Here is a 22530-nt window from a genome sequence, read left to right as displayed (position 1 = left end):
TATTGGCATTTTATCGTAAACAAAGGTTGAATATCAAAATATAATCAACTCTTTAAGTATTTAGGATAAAAAGTATGATGATGACGCGAGATTGATTCCCGCTATGTGGCTATCGTTAGTAAGCCATTTAGGGAATCGATTTTGGAAATCGACTTACAAATGTTGCGGTGATTTTCGTTAATCGATTTGAAATATCGGTTTGGAATTGTAGCCGTTCTTTTGTATTCCGGCATCATTTGATTGAATTGATAATCTATTTTATTCCTACGTAGGTAACTTTGATACACTTACCTACTTTGTTATATCTACTTATTAAACATAATATAATATACTGATTAGAAAGTGTACTGCACTTGTACTAGCTTTCCGCCCGCGGCTTCGCCCGTGTCGTTGTCAGTTATATCGCGTTTTCAAGAGAACTCTTCAAAAGTCCGGGATAAAAACTATCCTATGTTCTTTCTCAAGGTCAACTCTATCTCCGTACCAAATTTCATTAAAATCACTTCAGTGGTTTAAACGTGAAAGCGTAACAGACAGACAGACAGACAGACAGACAGACAGATAGACAGACAGAGTTACTTTCGCATTTATAATATTAGTAGGGAAGTAGGGATTGTGTGATAGTTATTCTTAGGAAGAAACAGTAGATATCTAGGTCTCGGAGAAATCTTTATTCTCTTCGATTCCAAATTCTGTATTGCAACGAAAAATAGTTTTAACTTACGTGCATGAACTCGGACTATTCGATTTCATTATCAGATTTTCATTATCGTACATCCCACAGGACTTTTTTCCAGCGTGTCCTACTAAATAAAGTACTTTGGGTGAATGTTAATAATGTAGGCACATTTGGCAGTAGGCGAGAAGTTTAATGGAACGTAATATTCCCTCCGAAATCAAATAAATCCGCGTTGTTGGATCCGTTTTGTGCTACTTGTGTTTGGCTGAATACCAATAGGATATCATAGTTTTTATTCCGTGATTATTGTTTAGAGTGTTTTATGATGTGCCCTTACTTTGTGAGGGGTGGAAAAAGATTTCGTTTGAATTAAAGACTAAGTTTTGCACAGTCGGATTGAAAATGCAGTCTAAAGGGATCTACTTTCTCTAAATAAATGTTTGAGGACTTCAAAGTCACTTTTTACGTGGTTAGGTACGATTCGTTGGTTACGCGGCTACAGATTCAATCAAAAATCTTTAACAAAACATCTATAAGGATATTATCTTACTCAACCATTGCTAACTTCCTCTCCTTCCTTCCATCCTTTTTCGTATAAACGAAACCAAAATGGAACCGTTAATTCGAAACGAAATTTAATTAATCGTGATCGTGCGAACACAGTGAGGTGCCTGCCCCGCGACCCCCGCGTGATGAATTGAACTCCACGATAGCACCAGCTGTGCAGGTCACTTTATAGATTGCTAGCCTTACAACAAGATTTATATTGATAACTTATAAGAAATATCGATACATTTTTTCTCTAAGAATACAATTTTGACTGTGATGAAAAGTAAATAACTATTTTTTGCCGTTATTTAGGTATTTCAATCCTTCTACGTATTAGAATAGGGTTATCCCAATAGTGGTATGTTTATAAGCTTGTATTAAAGTCCGATGAAACAGTCATAGCCTGCGTTCTGGCTATCCATATAAATCTCTTCAAAAACAGCTCTTATCACTATTTCATTAATATGGATTATTTCCTATTTTAGAAATTCCGATTTTCGGTTCTCTTAAAGCTAGTATCAGTACTATCCCGTTTAAAATTCTGTGGTTACTTAGATACTTCTTTAAGACATCTTAAAGGTAATTTTACTTACGCGCTTATCTTTAATACTTACATTTACTTAGCGAAATTGCCGTTTCTAATGTAGATACTCCCTTAGGTATATTCTACGTAACTACTAGCTATATCCTCCTTAATATTCTTAGAAGTTGAGATTTAAAAATTAACTATTTATATTTGTGAATGAATAAGAAAGTTTTCTCAGTCTAGACAAGTGTTCGTTAGAGATCTCCATCGTAAACAAGTTAATCAACCTGGGTGATACCTACAGACTATGACTGCAGAAATAATAGAAATATGTCTTATGTTCATAACACTTCTAATGGTTTCAAATATATAAAAATATTAAACACGTAACTGGTTGTTGCCGATTGTTCCGTCTGTGTCTAAAAGTATTTACCTACCCTATATCCTATCCTAGTTTTAAGCCATTCTCTATAACGTGTTTTGCAAAACATACCGACAGAATTCCTTTCTGAATTTCCTTTTACTTACTTATTATTTTAAAACGTCGAAATGAGTCAAAATGTTAATCTGAATCCAAGTTCTTTCGGTTCTTGTCTAAAAACACAAAAACAAATCATCTCCTCAATTAATCAAGTATTTATAGTTAAATAGGCTTTTTATTTAAAGTAAGAATCTATTCTAATCCTTTGCTATTCAATACTTAGGTACAATTATAAATTTCAAAGTGTCCTAGAAATGTTATAGTAATTCGAAGTTCTTTATAACTTTATCAAAGAAACAAATTAATTGTTTCCAATTAAAACCATTTGTAGGTAAGTTATAGCGAGTTCTAAATGTTTCTCGCTACGTCAACTTTAATGAACAAGCAACATGGTCACAAACTTCGTAGTTTCGTACCTTAGGTACATGTAAGCCGATTTCAAAGTCAGAAGCACGATTCTGGCTTCTCATGTCATGAGTGTTAGGTAACTATTGAGAATTTTGACGTCAACATCATTTCATGCGAAAAAAACATATTTTAAGTTTTATATTAGTACGGTAATAAAAATAAATATACTTTTTTTTTTTTTTTTTTATATAGCCTGCTTTAGATCCCACTGCTGGGCAAAGGCCTCCCCCTCTCTCTTCCACACCTCTCTATTTTAATATACAACTCTCTATTTTAATTAAAATAAATATACAATATAAAAAAATCTACATGATCAAATTGACCTCCTTTTCTAGAAGACGGTTAAAATAATTTTAAACTCGAAATTGTAACTGTTATTGTATTATATGGTTTTTAAAACCATGATCCGAAACGACTGATCGAACTACTTTAAAAAATCAGATTCAACGCTGCATTATGAAATTTATTATAGGCACGTTGTCGTGAAACAGAAAAGAAAGCAAAACTATACATAGGCATTGACATTTATACACATACACATAATATATTCATCACAATACCATGTTCAAGGATGAAGGAGCGAAAGAATCGTATTAGAGAGAGGGTAACCATAAAAATAGCTATCTTTGACGTCACAGTTCATTAGTGCGGACTCCGAGCCCCCGATAAAGGGCTTGAAGTAAGCTGCTTTACTTTATTATACTTTATTTTACTTTATTTTAGTCATTTTATGTAGTTATGAATACTTTTTAGTACATTTCGTGGTTTATTCAAGAACCCTTTTGAGATTAATGAGGGAAGGTAAAATGATTTTTTTTGTATATTTTTAGAAACGGTTTGATATTGTAAGTGCCTTTTCAAATTAGGTTGTCCGTCATGTTACAAGATTCTATAGGCTTTCAAGATTTATTTTTGGTATTTATTATTGTTTAGTACTTCAGATTTTTGCTAGTTAAACTTGAGAGCTGAGTTGGTTTGTTCGATGGAAATATATGACCTACTTGTATTAAAAAATCTTCTTTTTTATAAGCACTAGTTTATAAATAACACAAATTGTCAAACTTTGTTTTACATTATTAAAAAATAAGAAAAAAAAAGAAAAATTCCAAATTCAAACATGACATTACAAAAAATAAACCACGTCATTTCATACCGTCGTTATCGAGTGTTTAAACACTCAATGATCGCTGAGGCCGCCATTATTCACGGATTGGCCTTAATACAAAGGAAAATATACTTTATAACAAAATAAAAACAAACTCATCAGCTCAGTATTATAACTTTATTTGCTCATTAACAAAATAAGCGCGGTCGTCGGGATCTGTCCGGTGTTTTTTGTACTTTTATTATGCTTCGTTAAAAAAATATTATTCTTTACTCGGTTACCATAGACTTGCTAGAGTCGTTGTTAGAAGAGTCACAACACTAGTACAATGAGAATGAAAAGATCGAGAATATTTGTAGTTTACCTTAAAGTAAAGTAACATACAGGTTAAAGCGTAAAATAGTAAGCTTTGTTAACTTATAGTAAGCTTAAGTTAAGCAATACAGTAAAGCATATTTAAAAATACACAGTACAATATGTAACGCATTTAACTCATTCCTAACACAAGTCTTAACATTCTTCAGGACGCAAGAAAGGAAGGTATTTGTCAGTAGAAGTTTAAAATCATATTTTATTCTGATTTCAAAATAACTTTTAAGAAGTAATTCGGATAACAATAGTGTGAGCAATATTCAAATTTCCAACCGTCAAAACTGTCAGTTCGAACAAACGTTTAAACTTAGAACATCTCAACGTTTCAAAACTAGAATTGTTTTATTAAAGTTGTTAAAACACGTCAGTCGTTTAGAAACGTTTATAAATAACGTTGTCAGGGCTTGTAATTCTTAGCTTTGAACGTTTATTTTAAGAGAAACGTTCTTTAAGGCGAAATATTAATGATACTTGACAGGAATTGTAAACTTACTTGCTATTCTTAAATTATTAATGTATAAAAACTTTTTGATCATCTTATTTTTGAGGAAGGTTGGATAACATTGTATATTTCGGTACAACCAAAATACTTAGCACATTCTGTACACTTCTTCGGAAAAAACTGAGATAAGAATGAAAGAAAAATGCATAACTGAATATCTCTTCAACTATTGAAATTACAAAACATCGCTCAACCAAATGACACACAGAAAAGTAAGCTCCAAATACGAACAACAGAAGACATTCAAGAAACTTCTATGTAAGTACCTACATATACCAACATTGTTCTATGACGTTCTAGAAATAATTGTTCCTATTGTATAACGATACTCTCATTGTTCTAGTGTGGTCGAATATTCTGGAAAGGTCTAAGCTTCAGCGGCGGGCTGCGCGTTTGACTGAGCAGTGGCCACGCTGGTCGTGGTGGAGACGGTGTCAGGATCCTGCTCGCGGACACCCATCCATGGCAGACGCTTCTGCAGTTCCGCCCTGTAAGGAAATTTGGACTGTATTGCCTATAGTTAAGGCTTAATTCTCTATTCTCGAGTTTATCTCATTTCAACTATGAGTTATGTTTTAAGAACACATGGCTCGAAGTTAAAATGAGTTTCAATATAGTTATACATATGTTTAGTAGGTAACAGCATTAGTCTCTTATTTATTTAGACATTGCTACGATGTGCTACGTCGTATCATAGATAACTGCTACGAGACTTCGTGCTACGGAGTTTTCAGTAAAAGCTACAGTGCTACGTAACAATTTTATGGTAATGACAGTTGATATTATAAGATTAAATTAGAGTACTAGACTGTACATACCTGTATCTGGGATGATTAATGGCGTAAACCCATGGATCTATGCATGATACAGATTTACAGCAGACAGCAGGGATCATGGTCGCAATTGGCGTCAGGAGATTCCTACAAAAATAAATATTTAAGCAAATTTAACAACATTGTAATTAATTAAGAAATCGTCAGGATGTGAAAATATCCAAATTTTTTTGGATACATCCAAAAGTCGAACAAAAAGTGCAACTCATGTGCCACATGAATAATTTCCACTCGAGTAGAAATCAAAAGGTGTTATAAAATTAATTCACTACATGACATTACAAGACTTATTGACAACTGAATTCCTCAAGACTAAAAAAATATCTACGTAAATCTTGCTTACCTGTCACCAAACGCACCGGTCATCGTAACGAAGGCATAAGGTGTCCACCCACAGACGAACAGGAAGAATATAGTGAAGGCTACTTTAGCTATCCGTATCTCGACGGAGCGGCCCGCGTCCTCCTTGTTGGCGGCTAGCGACTTGACGTTCATCTTCTTGGCTTGTTCTTGTAACATGCGCTCATGGAGACGTACCTGAGGAACAAGGTCAAGTTATAGTTACAGGCTAAGTGGGTCATCCACCTTCCTCTCATATTTAGACGATAGACGCCGACTCGGCTTAGATTGTAGTCAACAGCTTGGCAAATCAAAGCCGATAAGAATAGAGGTCGTATCGGTATTACTCCAAGGTGATTTTTGGTATTCATTTAAAGGGGTTAAAACATTTTGGACAACTTAAAAATCATGGGCATTAGAAAAGGAGAGAGGTCAAAAAGAAGACAATTTTAAGAAATTTTTTAGCTATAAAATAAGGTTTATTTAAAGTTGAATCTATTACACGGTTACTGACGTAAAAAGGCTAAAGGAATAGTATAAAATAGGTAAACCATGCCCAATCCCTTTGAATGATTTCAATCACAATTCGTCACTGCATACCTACATTATGTGATAAGGTTTTCTTTACAAGGCTCAACGCTATTTTTCCTTTCCTTTCAGCATGTCAGCGGGAAAAGGAAACGCTCTGTCGACCCTCAATACACTTTGATGTTCGAAATGAATTAATTCGAAAAACCTTCGCCATTTTTAAAGGATAAAAAACGATTTTAAAAGACCAATTGGATGCTCATTAAAATGTTCGCTTCTAGACTTCTGTTGAGTTTGCACTTTGAACGTTGAATGAGGTAAAGTAGAAAGGTAGTCTACTTTACCTCATTCAATAGTTTTTCTTTTTATAACGTATATTTGGTATGCGGAGATGGTTGTTTGTTTTTCCACAGGAAAATACTGGCACCTCACAAATCTTAGCTGATACGCACGGATGGATATCGTGAATTGTATTCTGAGTTACGGCCTCGATTTTACCAAAAAACATGTTTATTTATTGCCTTAACTATATTCAAATTTAAAGAACCTTTAAGTATATCTGTTTTATTGGATAAACGTGATAACTATTCCGGATTTGAGATACTTTTCATTCACCCTTAGTTTTAGACATAATTTGCGGTTCCTATCCAATTACTCAGTAACCGCTGCAATACATTTGAACACTTGTGATTCGGAAATGATTTTAGGAATCAAAGGGCCGATAACCCTATAGGGAGGAGCTAAGCTCGTTGAAATTCAAATCTGTAATCGATGGTTTCTGGCAAGGAAAGGGCCAATCCCTCTCTTTACGTGACTGTCGTAAGAAGCAATTAAGATATTCTGATAGGAGACCGGTCTTTCTAAGTGTGTTTACGTAGACCATCATGCTTGCGTCCTATAAGGAGGATATGTTGAAGGAACTATTCAGTTTCCAACAAAAATATAGTCAAATTTTCTTGTTAAGATCTTATCGTAACATTTCAATTTTAGACTTTAAACTATTTAATTATCTTTTAGAGTTTCAATTTGATGTTTCTTTTCCTAGAAGGGAGGTGAGGTTAAGAATTGTCAATTTGTGCCATTCATGTGCTATTGACTATCTTAAAACCGTGTAATAAATTCCTTTACGTGAAATCTTTTCAAGTAATTGTTTACCCCATTGTGCTCAACAGTTTACCGACAAGCGTTAACCAATACAAACAACGAACGTTTCCTTCTTTTATAACATTCCTTGGCCATTCCGCGCCAGATCGGGAATTTGTGCATTCAAACACAAATAATGCTTCTTTCGGACTACTACAAAGAGAACTTTCAGATTTGCCGCTAAAATTGTTACACGAAGAATTCTAGGAACGTATCTTTGTGAAATAATTTTCAATACTGCATTCGAAGTTTTCGTTTTAATGGCATTTTGGAGATTCGACGGTGATTTTCAGGTTCAGAGAATGACATCGCAGAAAACTTTTTTATATAGCCTATGTCAGATCCCATTTGTGGGCAAAGGCCTATGTCTAGATTAATATTTGACGAATACTGAATTAATAAATTTTTCTTTACTTATTTACCGAGCTCTTCTTGTTTATAAACTACAAAAACTAAAATGAATGAAACAAAACAAATAAGGACCGGTTCAGCAGATCCCGAATTTTTCAATTTTGGCGAACGAAGCTTCTATCCAATTTTCCTTAAGGGAAAACGAAAAAAAACTGAGCAATCAGACTTTTAATTATCAGCCTTGTTAAATCGCGATTTTAGAGCGTCGACGATTTTAGACTTAAAACACGATGAAATAAATCTTTGTTCCATTTCTATAGACTTAATTATATGTCACGATGACGGTCCAGATTGTGTTTGTGATTCTGTTGTTAAATAAATTAATATTATTTCAATTATCTCCACATGATCGCGTTCCATAAAACCATTAATTTACTTGCGATATAAAGTGTATCTGAACGAGTTTGTTCATTAAGAGTCTATTACCTAGAACGAGCACTAACGTCTTAATAACCTATTTATCAGAAAGGCGAGGCAAGCTAAATCTAGCTCCCGGCTACCCAACTAATCTAGAAAAACGTTTATCAACAACTTAACCCACTTCCCGCTTGTACGTTAATTTAATAAAGCTGCAGAACAACTTGCGCCGTGTAAAATTAATAATTACGACAAGTATCGTACCCTCGTCGCAGTCGCACCACGTTCATAAAAACTTAAGTTACCCGCGTATTTTTGTAACAACCTGAATCCATTACTCGATTTACAAAGTCATCAATTACGTAACTCGTTTCGAAACCGCAATGGAACTCAAATTGGAAGTGCGAATTTAATTTCGTCGTTTCCCAGTAGTGTTGGAAACTTGGTCGGTAGTTTATCTCGAAACAATTCGAGGTGACGAACTTAGCAAACAATTTTCTCTCCGCGGTACAACTGGAGTGATTCGACATTTTTTGTGGGAGTGTTTACGAGCGCTCCGAGGTTAAGAACAAATTAATTTTATTTTCCAGTAAAGCGTTTAAATCGTATTAAAGATGAATGAGACGCCAGATTGGCCCAGTTCTCAAGTGATTAAGTTTCTCCGGTTCTAACTTATAGTACACTTTTTGAGTGATTGGGATAAATTAGCTTCTAGTACTTGACTAAATCTCTAGCTACTAAGAGATTGTCTTACGTATCAACTATCTTCCTAAATCATCTTGATAAAGGTTCCAAAAAGTTACGATATACATATCAAATACATAATTTTTTCATACATAGCAGAAATACGATCAGCTTTATGATATTCATTGCTATGTTTGGCAGAGATTACCTCCCAAGATAATCTTATTACGCGTAGTACATCGTAAGCCGATTCCGAACCAGGCCGACTTTAGGTGCCTACATGGACGATATTAAATAGATTTAAGATTTCAGCAAATATTTTAGCAGTTGAAGTTTGTAGGTATGATATAGTAAGAGATAGGAGGGCTTAGGAAATGTTTGAAAGGAAAAAGTTCTATTTTCGAAGAGCTGTAATCGACAGCACTTACAAGTATATAAAGAGGAAATGTTGGGTTTTATATTTTGACCATATTCATAGTCAAAATTCAAAGATTCGATGGATGGATATTAAAGACGATATGCTGCAAAGAGTGTTTCTTGTGAGATGACGTTAGATTTAAAGGTATGGAAGAAGACATGTTGCGTCGACCCCAAATAATTGAGATAAGGGCACACAATGAGTCCTTCAGCAAAATAATTAATTTGAGGAGCATTTATAATTATTTATTTCGTAACGGGATAGATCGACTCGCGATCCTACCGGGGCGTCAGCTCATGATTAAGGACTGCCGTTCGGTCCGAAAACTAGTCAGGATATCCCAATACATACTATGAGTAAGTAAACCGTCATTAAATAACTAAACAATGAATTTTCTTCACGAAACTTATTATAATTATGAGAAGTATTTAGTAAGCAATCGTCTTTCCTGCTTTACAACCGCAGTCACCCAAAGTCTGATCCACTGCACCAATTTTAGTCGCACGATAAAGGTCATCAATCTAAAACCCAATCCCTCTCAAACTACTCGTAGCTGCGGTCTGTTACCGACGATTGCTTCATATCGTGGGGTTATATTTCGGCAGTGCATCGATTGTGAGACTCATATTTGAAGGTTCTCTGAGGTGAAATTTGTTAGTTTGTGAGATGTTTTCTCGGGATAAAATTTTGCTTTTTTTGATAGCTTAAAGCTTCAATTGATAAATTGAATCCTTTTAAACCAACTTAAAAAGAGGAAAATTATTTTTACATAATTTGTTGTTTATGTTTTCTCAAGATGTCTGATCTGATTTACAATTTTGACGATTTACGCGATTCTCTTTTTGTTCGTTGCGAAAAAAACTACCATTTGCCGAATTGATTTGAGTTTGGTCCAGTAGTTTTTATTTTAAGAATATTTTTATTTACCTAACCGTCGATTCGTTTGCTGAAAACAATAAGTTGCAGTTTAGTTTCTTTTGCGCCAAAAATAGCATCGATTTTTATTTATCGATTAGCCAAACTAAAATAATTTGAAAATTCGGTATATATCCCTAAATATAAATAGCTTAATTGAATCGAAATGTATCAGTGGGTAATAATCACAGCCGGGTATTAGGGTCGGCCCGAATTAAATAGGTCGGAAGATCCTTTCAGCGTTTTGTTGCCCAAAATCGTCTCTGGTTCGCGGCTTCTCTACTTTTACTATGAGACTGTTAAAAAATAACTGTTCCTACCGTTGAAGCGAAATAGCAATACACTATGCGTAGCTTTGTCCCACTTCCACAACGGGAAGTCTAGTTTTATGCGATCATAGTAGAGGAATGGACAAAGTTTTGAACGAATCATTTGAGGGTTTTGTTACAATTTCTATTTGTGTTTCAAATGGCTGTTTTGAAGTTTGCGATGTTTAGGTGTTTGTAGATGCTGATTTGATTTGTATTGGTCCTACAAATTCTTTGATCTGGATGTGTCTTTATTTGTTCGATTTGTGTTTTAATATTTAATTAATCAGGACAAAGAAGTTGAATAAATATGAGTGAATTTTAGTCTCTTTCAAAAATTAAGGGATTTCCTAAAACAAATTATCTAGAATCTTTAATCATTCGTCAATAGTTCTGACGCGAACTTCATTCTTTTCATTACATTTATATCTTTATAAATTACTTTCGCTCTTGACTTTACTAAGTCTTGTACTTTCAATCGATTTTATTTAAAACCCCACTCAGAAACTACTCGAAACTACTAAAGAAAAAGTGCTATAATTTTATTCATGCACTTGATATTACCTGAAATATTAGATTTCTCTTTCAATTTTCTACTTCAGTTCGCTGAAACATTTTCAGGTCTACTTAAGACTTCAAGAACTAATCCGCTGGGATTATTTCGTTTACATCGAAATATAACTTAGCTGGCGAATAACATAATCTTGTTAAGCTTGAATAAAAAATGGATTTCTTTTTACTCGTTATGTTTGACTTTCGGAATTAAATAAAATCTTGAGTCATAAATATTTTATAATGAAATTGAGAGAATTTTTTTTAAAGAAACTCCAGCGAAAAAAAAATGACCGCGATCAGCACATTTTTAAGTAAATTAAGGAAACCTTTGATGCGTGGAGGTTTTATAAATATTTCAATAACTAGCGATCACAATTTGATTGACCATCGCAATGTGATTCTTGTTTTAATACTACCATTTCAAGTCGAAATCAAGAAACGAAACACTATCAAAAAGAGAATCAAATCACTTTTGGGAGATTATTATCATGTAAAGTTTTGCATCCCAGTCCGATAGACCCCAGTTTTTCACTTGACATTAAACTTGTCGAATAGGGGCACATTACGCAAAGCTCAGCGCAGAGGGCGCCACAAGCACATACAGTAAACAAACCGCCATATTCCACAATCTCCGAGTTTTTTAAATATAACAACTGGGTATTCAGAATTCTGTGAAGATATATCACAATTTTCATTATCTTTTGTGTTAAACTATATACTATGGCATCGTACGGCCATTTAAAAGTTGTTGACTGTCTATGCTACTGCTGCCATCTGGTGGCCGAATGTTGCAGTATTATCCCCTATTAGGATGTCCCAACCTTGAAACGCACTCGAGCTGTCAACATTCCCTCACTCTGAGACCGGGTCATTAACATAATTAGGTGAATATATGCTAAAACTTTAACGCAATCTGTTTCCCTCGACTGTATTTAATTTATCAAGTTGAAACTTTTGAGTTGGAGTGTTTTATGTTGTGTTGGGAGAATGAATATATGTATTTTGGGACAGAATAATAAATATAGCTTCAGGACTGTTAAGAGGCGAAGGTTAATTTCATGAAATCGTCATCATCGAATTCAATTTATTTCAAATGGTATTTCCCATCGTTTTTAATAAACAAATTTTGCTGTGAGTTGGCCATTATTATAAAAAGTCTAAACCCAAATTTTCAGACACTTTTTATCAACTTACATTTTGGGATGCCCTTGCCTTGTAAGATAAGCATTATAACGTTTTTCTCTTTAAGTACAATACTGGTTTGACGTTTTGCCTTTGTAATATGTACGAGTGTAAATACTTACAGCACCAAACAGCTGTGAGTAGAAGTAGCAGATGAGCGCCATCGGGATGCAGTAACTCCACACGAAGATACACGCGACGAACACCTTCGTGTCCTGGTCATCGGTGAAGTAGTCGAAGGAACAGGTCGTCAGGAAACCCTCTGAAATGAACAAACTGGTTTCAAGACTGAAGGGATTTGGTAGAAGGCTATTATTATGCCAATGGTTTTTTAGGAAGGTATTCATTTCAAAGACAGTATGTATTGGAAGTAATTGATGTTCATATTTAAGTAAAGAACACCTTACGCTTGAGTAAGCAAACTCTAAACTAGTCCAAGATTAGGTGTCCTTTTTACAAGGGATATTTGGATAATAATTTCATATTTAACTTAGATAAATTATTATCTACTCTTTTCGCATTGTAAACCTAACTGCAGAGCTTAGGTATATGTTATATTATGTAGTAGTAGTCTAGTAATATTATGCAATAGAAAGACAAAAGAGGAACAAAGCATCCAAATAAATGTATTCGGCCAAATAATTGGAGGGCACGAAATTCACCCTTTTAAAAACTTTCAAGACACTAAGCAAAAAGTTTCGCTTTCGCCAAGTGACAGTTCTCAAGAATGACAATCTCCCCTAATGTAAAGTTTAAAGTCGATTACTCATCAAATAACGATTGTCATACACACAGACAATGGGCATAATCTCCTGTTTTCAACGGATGCGTGCAATTTGTCGCACAATTGATGCAGTTAATCAGTTGGTTAGCTCGAATTATGCGAGGCGTCCGTGCGAAATGCATTGTTCAACATAATTGGATTTAGGTGCTAGTATTTCGAATGACCACTTTCTTTCTGGACACACGATAGATATATGGTAGATGAAACTTGAAAAAATTCCAGGTGTTTAACAAAATAGCCCAAGTTTATGGATATAACCTTTATTTTTGATGGGTTCATGTACCTACACACTTTTGGGTTTGAGCGATTTGGTCAGCAGTAAATTCAGTCTTTCACTAGAAATTGAAATTCCTTGTTTTTTTTTTCATGCGAATTATAATGAACATTTTAATATTTGCGACTCCGATTATTTTTAATGTCTAATTTATTCGAGAATTCATAATGAACGTCTTTTGATAGCGATATTTCTTTCAATTGAATATTAAAGGGGTAATTAATATGCAGTAGTGTTCTTTACGAAGTATTAGTGGGAATTTCTATTGTGATAGATGGCTAGACTGCGTTACGTGTTCTATGTTGAATATTGATTGGAAATTGTCTACTTTAAGTAATTATATTTAGTATTATTTAGTGAGACTTTTAAATATATGAGAAATCTAGAAGTGGCACATTCACTTAAGTATAGATTTATTAGAGATTTGGACCATTAGATGTTATTTTCTTAATATGAAAATATCATTTAAGAACAATTAATTTCTCGGCTAAGGGTAAAATATATTTCAATATTTTCTTAACAATTAGAACAATTTTTGTCAATATACCAATAAATTAAAACATAAACATACTTACCAGGTACAAATCGTCCCCAGATCTTGAGAGCGGGCAGGATCGTGAAGGGTAGCGCCCAGAACCAAGTGAAGGCTATCAGTATGGCTGCTTGGACCTTGTTGATCCTACCGTCCAGCGGGCAGGAGATAGTTCTATAGAATAGGGAGAATTTTTAGAAGCATTTTGAGAAGAAAAATCAATGAAAAGTTAGAATAGAAAGTAGTGTCTTGAGACTAGTAGAGAATAGACATTGTTTTGGCTGAATAACCTTCCTTCCTTTGCCCTTCGTGTATCGGGGCTAAGGATAATATAAGTATGGTCAGCATGTCTTTATAAACATAGATATCTTGCTTTGGTTAATGAAGAAAATGCTCTTAAACGGATTATTTATTTGGTTTCAATAAGTCTTTTTCTTATTAGTTTTTCTTTTCGAGAACTATTTTTAAATTAAGCTTTCCAGAAAAGTTTTCCACTTACTTGTATCGATCAAACGCAATAACAGCATTTGTGATGGCTCCGCCGATGCCGGACAAGGATCCCAGTACAGCATACACGTCACAACCCAACTGGTAGCCGACCAGCCGCTGGTAGAAGGAGTTGGTGATGAGGAGCGGCATCTCCAGCATCATCATCAAGTCGAACACCGCGAGGTTTATCACGAACATGTTGCTTGGACTGCGCAGGGATTTTGATCTGGAAGAGAGATTGTTGAGAGTCATCGGATCCACTACCACAGTCTAACACGTTGTGGTAGAGAGAAGCCAGGACATGATTGGTTTTGGAGGTGTAATAGTTATTGATATTGAGGTAGTTTGTTTCAGAAAGGCGTCTGCGAGATATCGGTTACCATTGTGATTTTTTAGAAAAGTATGGTTCCTTTTAAAAAATGGTTCTTGCCGGTTATTTTTCATGGTCTTCCAAAGGACATTTTGGATTTGCACGACAATTTTTACTTCTAATTAGACAGTCTTTATGCCGTTTTCATGTCTCATTGATAATATCAATCTTGTCTTTTTAATATCATTAGAACAGTAAAAACTAAAACTAAAGCTAATTTTCGATTGACTGTAACAAAAAGAACTTAAAAAAACACAAGAATACAAAAAAAGAAAACACTTAAAATCGTCAAATCCATTTGAATTCCAATCGATCTCGTAAACACATGTACCGTGAATACCTGTAACGACAATCCACAATCTACGCGGACTACATAATAGCTATTTGCCCGTTCAAATCCTATCGTGAATTACGTTAATTACAGCCGATTTACTAGATTGTTTTCCTGATTCCAGCCGCGTCCGGTATCAATTAGTCGATTGATATAAAGTTACGTTTATTGTTGCCAGTAGGTACCGATTAATAGGTTGGATTAAACTCCTTTCTGAAACTACTTGGAATTAAGTTTTTTTTTGTTAAAAGAGTGTTAGGTTTTTTTTGCTTTTGACCGCTGAATTTTGACGTTTTGAAGTGGACACAAGTGGAATTTCTACAATTGAATGGATATGACAAGTCAAAGTCACGTAACATATAAAACTGAAATATCAATTCCATACTTTAATTTAGCTTTATTTATTAACTTAAAATATTGTAGAAATGTTACTTTACTAGAGTGCTCGTTGGCGAGGAGAGACTTAAACACATGTCTGAGTTTTGGATATTGCATGTTTTGCTTCAAATATCGTGTTACAATAAACAAAGGCTACACTATCCTAAAAGCAAAAGCAAATTGTAACTATCATCTGACAGTTTTACTTATCAATCAAAAACATTCAATAGAATTCGTTGCTTAGTAAAATCCTACAGCGCAAGTAATCAAAACTTCACATGTAAAGAAATAAGTTCTCGCTTACGTTAAACCCGATAACGAGTGTATGTAAATTTATTCGTGCACTTTCTGAAGTCACAATCAATGCAGAAATACTAAGATGTTTGAAACTTGAAGTTGGCAGAGTTTTACAAGTTTTGTGGAGCGGTTTGTACTTGTTCGTAGATATTGAAGATATGTGAGCTTGCTAAGAATGATGGAAACTTTAATATTGAAGGTTTTAGTTGAATGTGGCCTGGTTTCGACTTAGCGTGAGTTTGTTAACTGTTGTTCGTGAATGTATTTTGAAATATCGAAGACATTTATTACAGAAGACTGTACTGAAAATACACCGTCTCAGATTAGGTATCGCGTTTTAAGCTGAGGTGAAATTAAATAAGTTATTTGGCTGTAAAATCTCTTCTGATCGCCTGTCTCCAAATGCTCCTAATTTCTAGCCACTCCAACTTTTATTAATCTCAACAAAAGGTGTTCATTATGTTTTGCATCAAGGCTTTTATACTTAAATGAACAGAATATTTAAATAATCTACAAAAATCCTTCATAAGTTCTTTAAAGGAATAAGGAAGTAACATAGAATTGGGTAACATAAATCATTTGCACCCTAAGGAAAAATATTTCGTCGTTTAATTAAACTGTGAGAGTGAAGTTAGTTGCTACAGAGTAACGCCTGGTCTTTTGGTACGGGCGAGTTCTAAAAGGACCAGTTGTTACTGTACTTGAGTTGATTACAGAATGATACAGCCGTAAGAATGCTCTACGCGATGTCCTGTTAATGAGATGCCTAATGAGGCAGAGATGTGGATTTAAATTAGATGTTTGGCACACAAGTTTGGTATCTAAAATGAACTAAGTTTTAACAAAAATCTATTAACACTTTTCTATCCTTTTATGAATGAGGCATAACTAATGTTAATACATTTCAGATCATTTCAATTATGTTAAATCGTTATTGAGGTATTTTGCTGACACAATTATACTTTTGTATTGTTTTTACTATCCAAAAGTATGCGGACCTTAGGGAGGAAGCGGTCTAATGTTAAAAAGCTTGATACACGGGTTGTCGGATTTTAATACCCTTAAGACCCACAAACATTCGATTCATCTTGTGACATGTATAGCCAATGTTATCTCTAAAACCGTCACTCCATAACATAATCTACTTAAAAAGAACAAGGAATTTTCATTCAAAAACATTTAAATGCTCAGCCGTCAATAAAACCAATCAGTTCGCCGAAAACGATTCGTCTTTTCAAACCGTACTGAGTAGGTCTAACGAATAAACATTTGCAAAACATAAAATGTATATAAAAACATCGTTACTGCCTAAAATCTCGCCGCCCGGCGCCCAGTGACACAGATAGCGAATAAAACGACTAAGATAAATATGTACTGGACTTACACTGGCAGCTAAGCTATGAAAAATTCTTTATGATTTAGAAAAAGAAAAAATAATACACCACCTTTAAATTTCATTTTTTATACAGAGAATTTTGCTGCTTTGTCGCAGATTTGATGCTTGTTCTGTCTTTGAAAAAATTAGACATTTAAACGACTTTCATGAACAGTTATCCTTAAAATGAAGAGTTTATAGTTTCATCTGTAGCTAATAACGTGTAAGACTAGCCTCTTTTTGGTCTAGGAGTAAGCCTATAAGAAATTTAACATGGAGAGTATTTTGGAAGTGAATGCATAACACAAAGTTAGTTTGACTGAGTTACTTTCCTATTTATAATACAAAATTAAAGAGGCCTACCGTTGATATTTACCTACTACAGCAAAAATAATTGCGGTATTTAAGAAATGCTCGATTTATCCGAGACAAGTATATCTTTTGATGGAAGCAAAACTCATAACAAAAAAACGTTAGTCGGCGAACATCGGAAACGTTTTCCGAACTGGTGTAGAGAGCGGTTTAGAACTTTGCTCCTGACACGAGATAACTGCCGAACGGATCGCGACGGATCTCAACAGATCTGTACGGATCTGTTTATCGTGGTTATTCAGTTATGTCAGTTTTGTTTTGGATTTATTGTTTAAGCAACGTACCATGGGGAAAAGGTTTTTTTTTTTAAGATATTGCCTTTTACTTTCGTGCCGTTACAATTGTTTTACACATAGAGCAATATACCAATGTAATATAACAGTTATAAGTTAGAAATGAATAATATTTGAATTTGTACTCGAAACATAAGTTTTCCCCTGTGTCAAGTCGTCCTAATATCATGTTTACGATGTGCAAAGACAAATGGAATATTAAATTGGAAACTGGCAATCCGAGCGTCATTTTTTCTCTTCTACATTGATATTTATGACTGAAGCGTTAAAAAACGAAACAAAAATGTTTAAGTAAGGAGGTGTGTGTAAAAACCAACCGAACTACGATACAATATTTTTTTAAGTCATTTAAAAATGGAACAAGTTGATTTGATCATTTTCATAGTTTGAGATGTCTAGTCAATTAAATTCTTTTTAATCTACGACCAAGGTTATTAAAAATATAGTTTACGTTGTGTTAGTATTAATTAACTTAATAGTTTTTTTTATTCAAAAACGAACTTAAGGAAAATAAACTTAACTACCTATCCAATATTTCGAACGTACAAATTTTACTTACTTCATACACAAATATTATTGTACTTACAAGTATTATATTGTATACTTTCATAATAACATTGTTGTTCCAAGCTTATCTCTCTTCTTTTGTTTTCCGAACAAATAAGAGGCAAAGAATTGTTTTGAAGATACAATATTGTAATAGGTAAGTATTTATCATTGAATGTTTGCTCTATTAAGTAATAAGAATGTTTTTTTTAATGTTTTTATTGTTTTAATGTTTGAATTGAAAGCGAAGAGAAAATGACTGCTAAATTAAATTGAGAACAAAGACTATCTAGTTTTTGTTAATTCATTTTTTAAATTGCCCATTGTTCAGATTTTCATATTAAAATTACGTTGCTGTGTTATCTGTCATTCGCACAATGAATGTTTCTCACTAAAGAAACAAACACAAGACCGAATTAACGAAGCATTATCCTATAATAACAAAAAGACTTCACTGCAAAATTTTTAACACAGAGAAATATAATTATTCACTAAACTATTTAGTAACAGTTTACTCGCGTGTATTTATGGGGACAGCCCGAATAATTTTGGACCTTACCGGAGTCTTTAATCATGAGCTGATGAGGTCCAATTGGTTTATAAAATGTAAAATTACTCACGTTCCAAAAATCCATATGACGATGCCGTTACCGATGAGCGAGCAGACCATGAGCATGGTGTATATTAGGGCGAGGCAGTAGTGCCAGTATTTACTGACGGCGGGGAAGTTCCTCCAGTGCTCATGAACCAGGTCCTGGTGCTCTTCAGGAATGTTCCAACCCATCATATGCTCAACCACCTCCTTGGATACCCTGTGGAAAAAATTGTATTAGTTTGTTTTTTTTTGGCTGTTTGGATGATTCCTAAGCTATGGAAGATTTTTTTGTTTGCAGTTTGAATACAGAAATCAAAAGACATTGTATAAAAAAGTTTAGTGGAGTTATTTTTTGGCTTTAACGTCGCCCAAAAAAACATCGATATATTACTTTAAAAGTAAATAACGATCTCTAATAAAGCAGAGGAGTATTTACAAAGGACAAGTCAAACGTGAGTTAATGTTTGTTTAACAGTACAGAGAGTCCAATTACAGATATAAAACTATTTTACTTTGAATGTTCTTTAAATAAACAGTAATGAACAAGCACTGGACATTGGATGTCTTTTGTTTAAAGAAAACATTTATGTTAAAATCTTCATTGGTTTTATCAAACACTTGGACATTTTTAAGAGAAAACGAATTTCGACGAATAAAATTCGAGGAAAAGTATCGGGCTCGAAAAGATTAATCAAGCACCACTCGGTGTTTAATTAAAGTAATTGAGAGCACTTCGATTTTAATTTTAAAAAGGGAGCTATTTAAAAAATTGATTGTTAGCAAAATTGTGCAAATTAACGAAAACGATACTGACATTTTTAGCGGGTACGCCATGGGGCCGATGCCGTCCGTGAAATTCATCGCCATCTTGTGCGCGTTTAAAACAAAATGGCGGAATATATTAACGATCGAACTATTGTTTCATGGATTTATTGTTGTAAAGTGGGATTTATTTATAAAATAAAATTTACTATGACGAAGTGAGTAGTCCGACATGCAGTCGCTTCTCACTTGTGATTTGTTGCCGTTGGAGCACAGTTTTATATCGTTCCAAATAGTGCGTGACAGTTAATTCCTTAATTCAATAAAATAGTAAAGCTTCTTAGTATTTGGTCAAGCGTGAAACATGTCGTTCCATTAGTTCTCAATCTGTTTCGATTGTCCTGATTTATTATTGTGATTTTCTTTTCTACATTTACGAATCTAGAAAGTTTCTTACAAAAAATTGCTGTTGTTTCTAACTTATGCTTTCCAATGGACTTCAAATAAGAGGATGTTTTGAATTCGTCTGCATTCTTTATGTGTTACCACCGACTTTCAGACTGGATGATTTGAATTCACTGATTTTTATTTAACGTGAATAGCTGTCATTTGTTCCCATAACAATTTCATCAAGTTTGGTTCAGTAGTTGTTTATTAGGAGTCGATTGTACGTTTTAGTAGTTAAAACAATATTTTATACCCTAAATAACACTACCTATACAATATCTTAAAGATTTTGCAATAGTATTAAGGCCGTCAGTATCGCTATTATTGTGTAAAACATCAAACAAATGATATTTCGTTCGATGTTATGGTTGTTTTGACTTTCCTACCCCATGACTACTTATGCGCTCTTCTGATCTCTGTACCGCGAGCGTAACGCCTCCAAGTAACTTTGTTTAGGACACTTTGTGTTGACGTTGCGAGTATTTGAGAGTTCTGTACAACCCGTTGGGAAAACTGGAGTGGAAATTAGCATAAACACGAACGTGTTAGTACATTCTTCTAAAGTGATTTAGGAGTAGGATGATAGCTGATAGCTGTTGGAACTTTGATTGGAGCGTTGACTTTGGTCTGAATGTCAAAAAAGTCAGACTAGAAACAATTGAGGTAATCGAATAAAATCGAAATGTATGGCTACAATTTTACCTCACCAACCAACACATTATTGAGTGTAGTAACCATTGCTTAACCTCTATTTGGTCCTATCTTTACGTCTGTCTGACACTTCGTCTTTCAGCAGCCTGTATCTCATGGACCGTGATAACTAAAAAGCTACATTATCATGGACAATGTATTTCTGTTGCCCTTATAACAAAAAAAGTTCGTCATAAACTTGAACCGTGACCGTCTTTTTGGAAATTTATTTTTCTTTATCTGACTGTCACTCTAGAATTCTACAGAGGTGTGTGCGGGCTTAAACTGACCTTACTATACACATTATCCAACTTCGATAACCATTTTCTCTGTAGTTCTGTCATTACCACATCAAAATCGCCTGAAAAGAAAATACACAAACGGTTTAGGTAAAGTCAACATAAATATTTGACAGTATTATTTAACAAAGAGCTTTACATTCAAACTTCTACTACAATATATTCAGAATAGTCTTAAGTTAGAAATCGTCTCGTCATCGAAGGACAACGTGTCCGGAATCCAAGGCATTATGAGTAACCCGAAGTTAATCGCTCGGAACGCCAGCTATGTCAGAAATTAACTCGAACGTTCGAAATTAGTATTGAAGGCGTGTTTAATGCTAAAACGAGATATTTCTGTTTTGTCTGCGACCTTTGTGCCCGCTAAGAGTTTATTGATTCTAGAATTAATATTCTGTTACATGTTATTGCAATCAGGGATGGAAAGTCCCGAAGGTGTGATTGCTAGAATAACGAGTTCCAGAAAAAAAAACTTTTGCTTCTTATTTCTTAAAAAAAATATCCTACATTGTTAAAACGTATCACACTCATATCTTAATTGTTTTCGCTATATACCCTGTGTATCAAAGCGAAAACTGGCCGTATGTATTCGCCCCTAAAACAAAATATATTTTTTATTTAAGAGGTTATAGTAAGTAATTAGTACTATTTATTTATACTTGTAATTAGTTATTATGTATAGAACAACACACACAATAATAAAACAAAAAACAATTTCAATAAGTATGAATTCCCCCTCCTTTAACTGTGAGATATCACATTCTGCAATCACATATGAACAGAAAACTGTTTAATTTACAAACTTGAGGGATAGTAACTAGAGCCTGTTCTATTACGACAAAGTTACAATAAAAGAATCGTGAAAGAAACTTTCTGCCAAATAAAGTACTTACACTCAAATGTAGATACATTTTCATTCTGCGAACAGATTGTCTATAACAAAAGGTATCACATGTTATTCGGAATCCTCTTTACATTATCCCCCATTCGTGATTTACAAAATACGGTAAAAGAGGGGACGTCTATTGTTCATTGAGATCCACATGCCACTTCCCACGCCGTATGTCCATAACAATGCAATCCGTACCTACCCTACTTAATGGTTTTAAAATCAAATACAAAAGAATGGTCAATATAAAGAAATATTTGTCAGCGTAATATACTTGAGGTATGGTAAACTAATTATGGAATGTAAATAAATATGGTGGAAGGAATTGGAACCAATATTTCATTTATAAATACTTCTTATAGTTAACTATGAACAATGGCTGACTTAATGCCTGAGGTATTGTCTACCAGACAACCTAAGGGGACGTCATGCTATAGGCATTTTTTTTTAAGTAAAACTACTCAAGGCCTAAACATATCATCGCATTTTAGAAGTCAAGAATATACTTCAAA

The 22530-nt window shown here is 34.1% G+C and overlaps 1 protein-coding gene across 1 annotated transcript; it reads right to left on the bottom strand.

Moving 5' to 3' along the window:
- Window positions 1-3909: 3909 nt before the first annotated feature.
- On the bottom strand, window positions 3910-21267 carry LOC113497527 (opsin-3-like). Its single transcript, XM_026877106.1, has 8 exons — window positions 21121-21267; window positions 18957-19148; window positions 14385-14600; window positions 13929-14059; window positions 12418-12557; window positions 5799-5992; window positions 5441-5542; window positions 3910-5110 (listed from the first exon to the last, which is right to left on the bottom strand). The coding sequence occupies exons 1-8, from the start codon at window positions 21132-21134 to the stop codon at window positions 4990-4992; spliced, it is 1110 nt and encodes a 369-aa protein (XP_026732907.1). The 5' UTR covers window positions 21135-21267; the 3' UTR covers window positions 3910-4989.
- Window positions 21268-22530: the final 1263 nt, after the last annotated feature.

This window comes from Trichoplusia ni, chromosome 1 (genome assembly GCF_003590095.1).
Source record: "Trichoplusia ni isolate ovarian cell line Hi5 chromosome 1, tn1, whole genome shotgun sequence".
Taxonomy (NCBI): Eukaryota; Metazoa; Arthropoda; class Insecta; order Lepidoptera; family Noctuidae; genus Trichoplusia; species Trichoplusia ni.
Note: the sequence above shows the minus strand (reverse complement) of the source record. Positions and strands in the feature narration are given on the sequence as shown.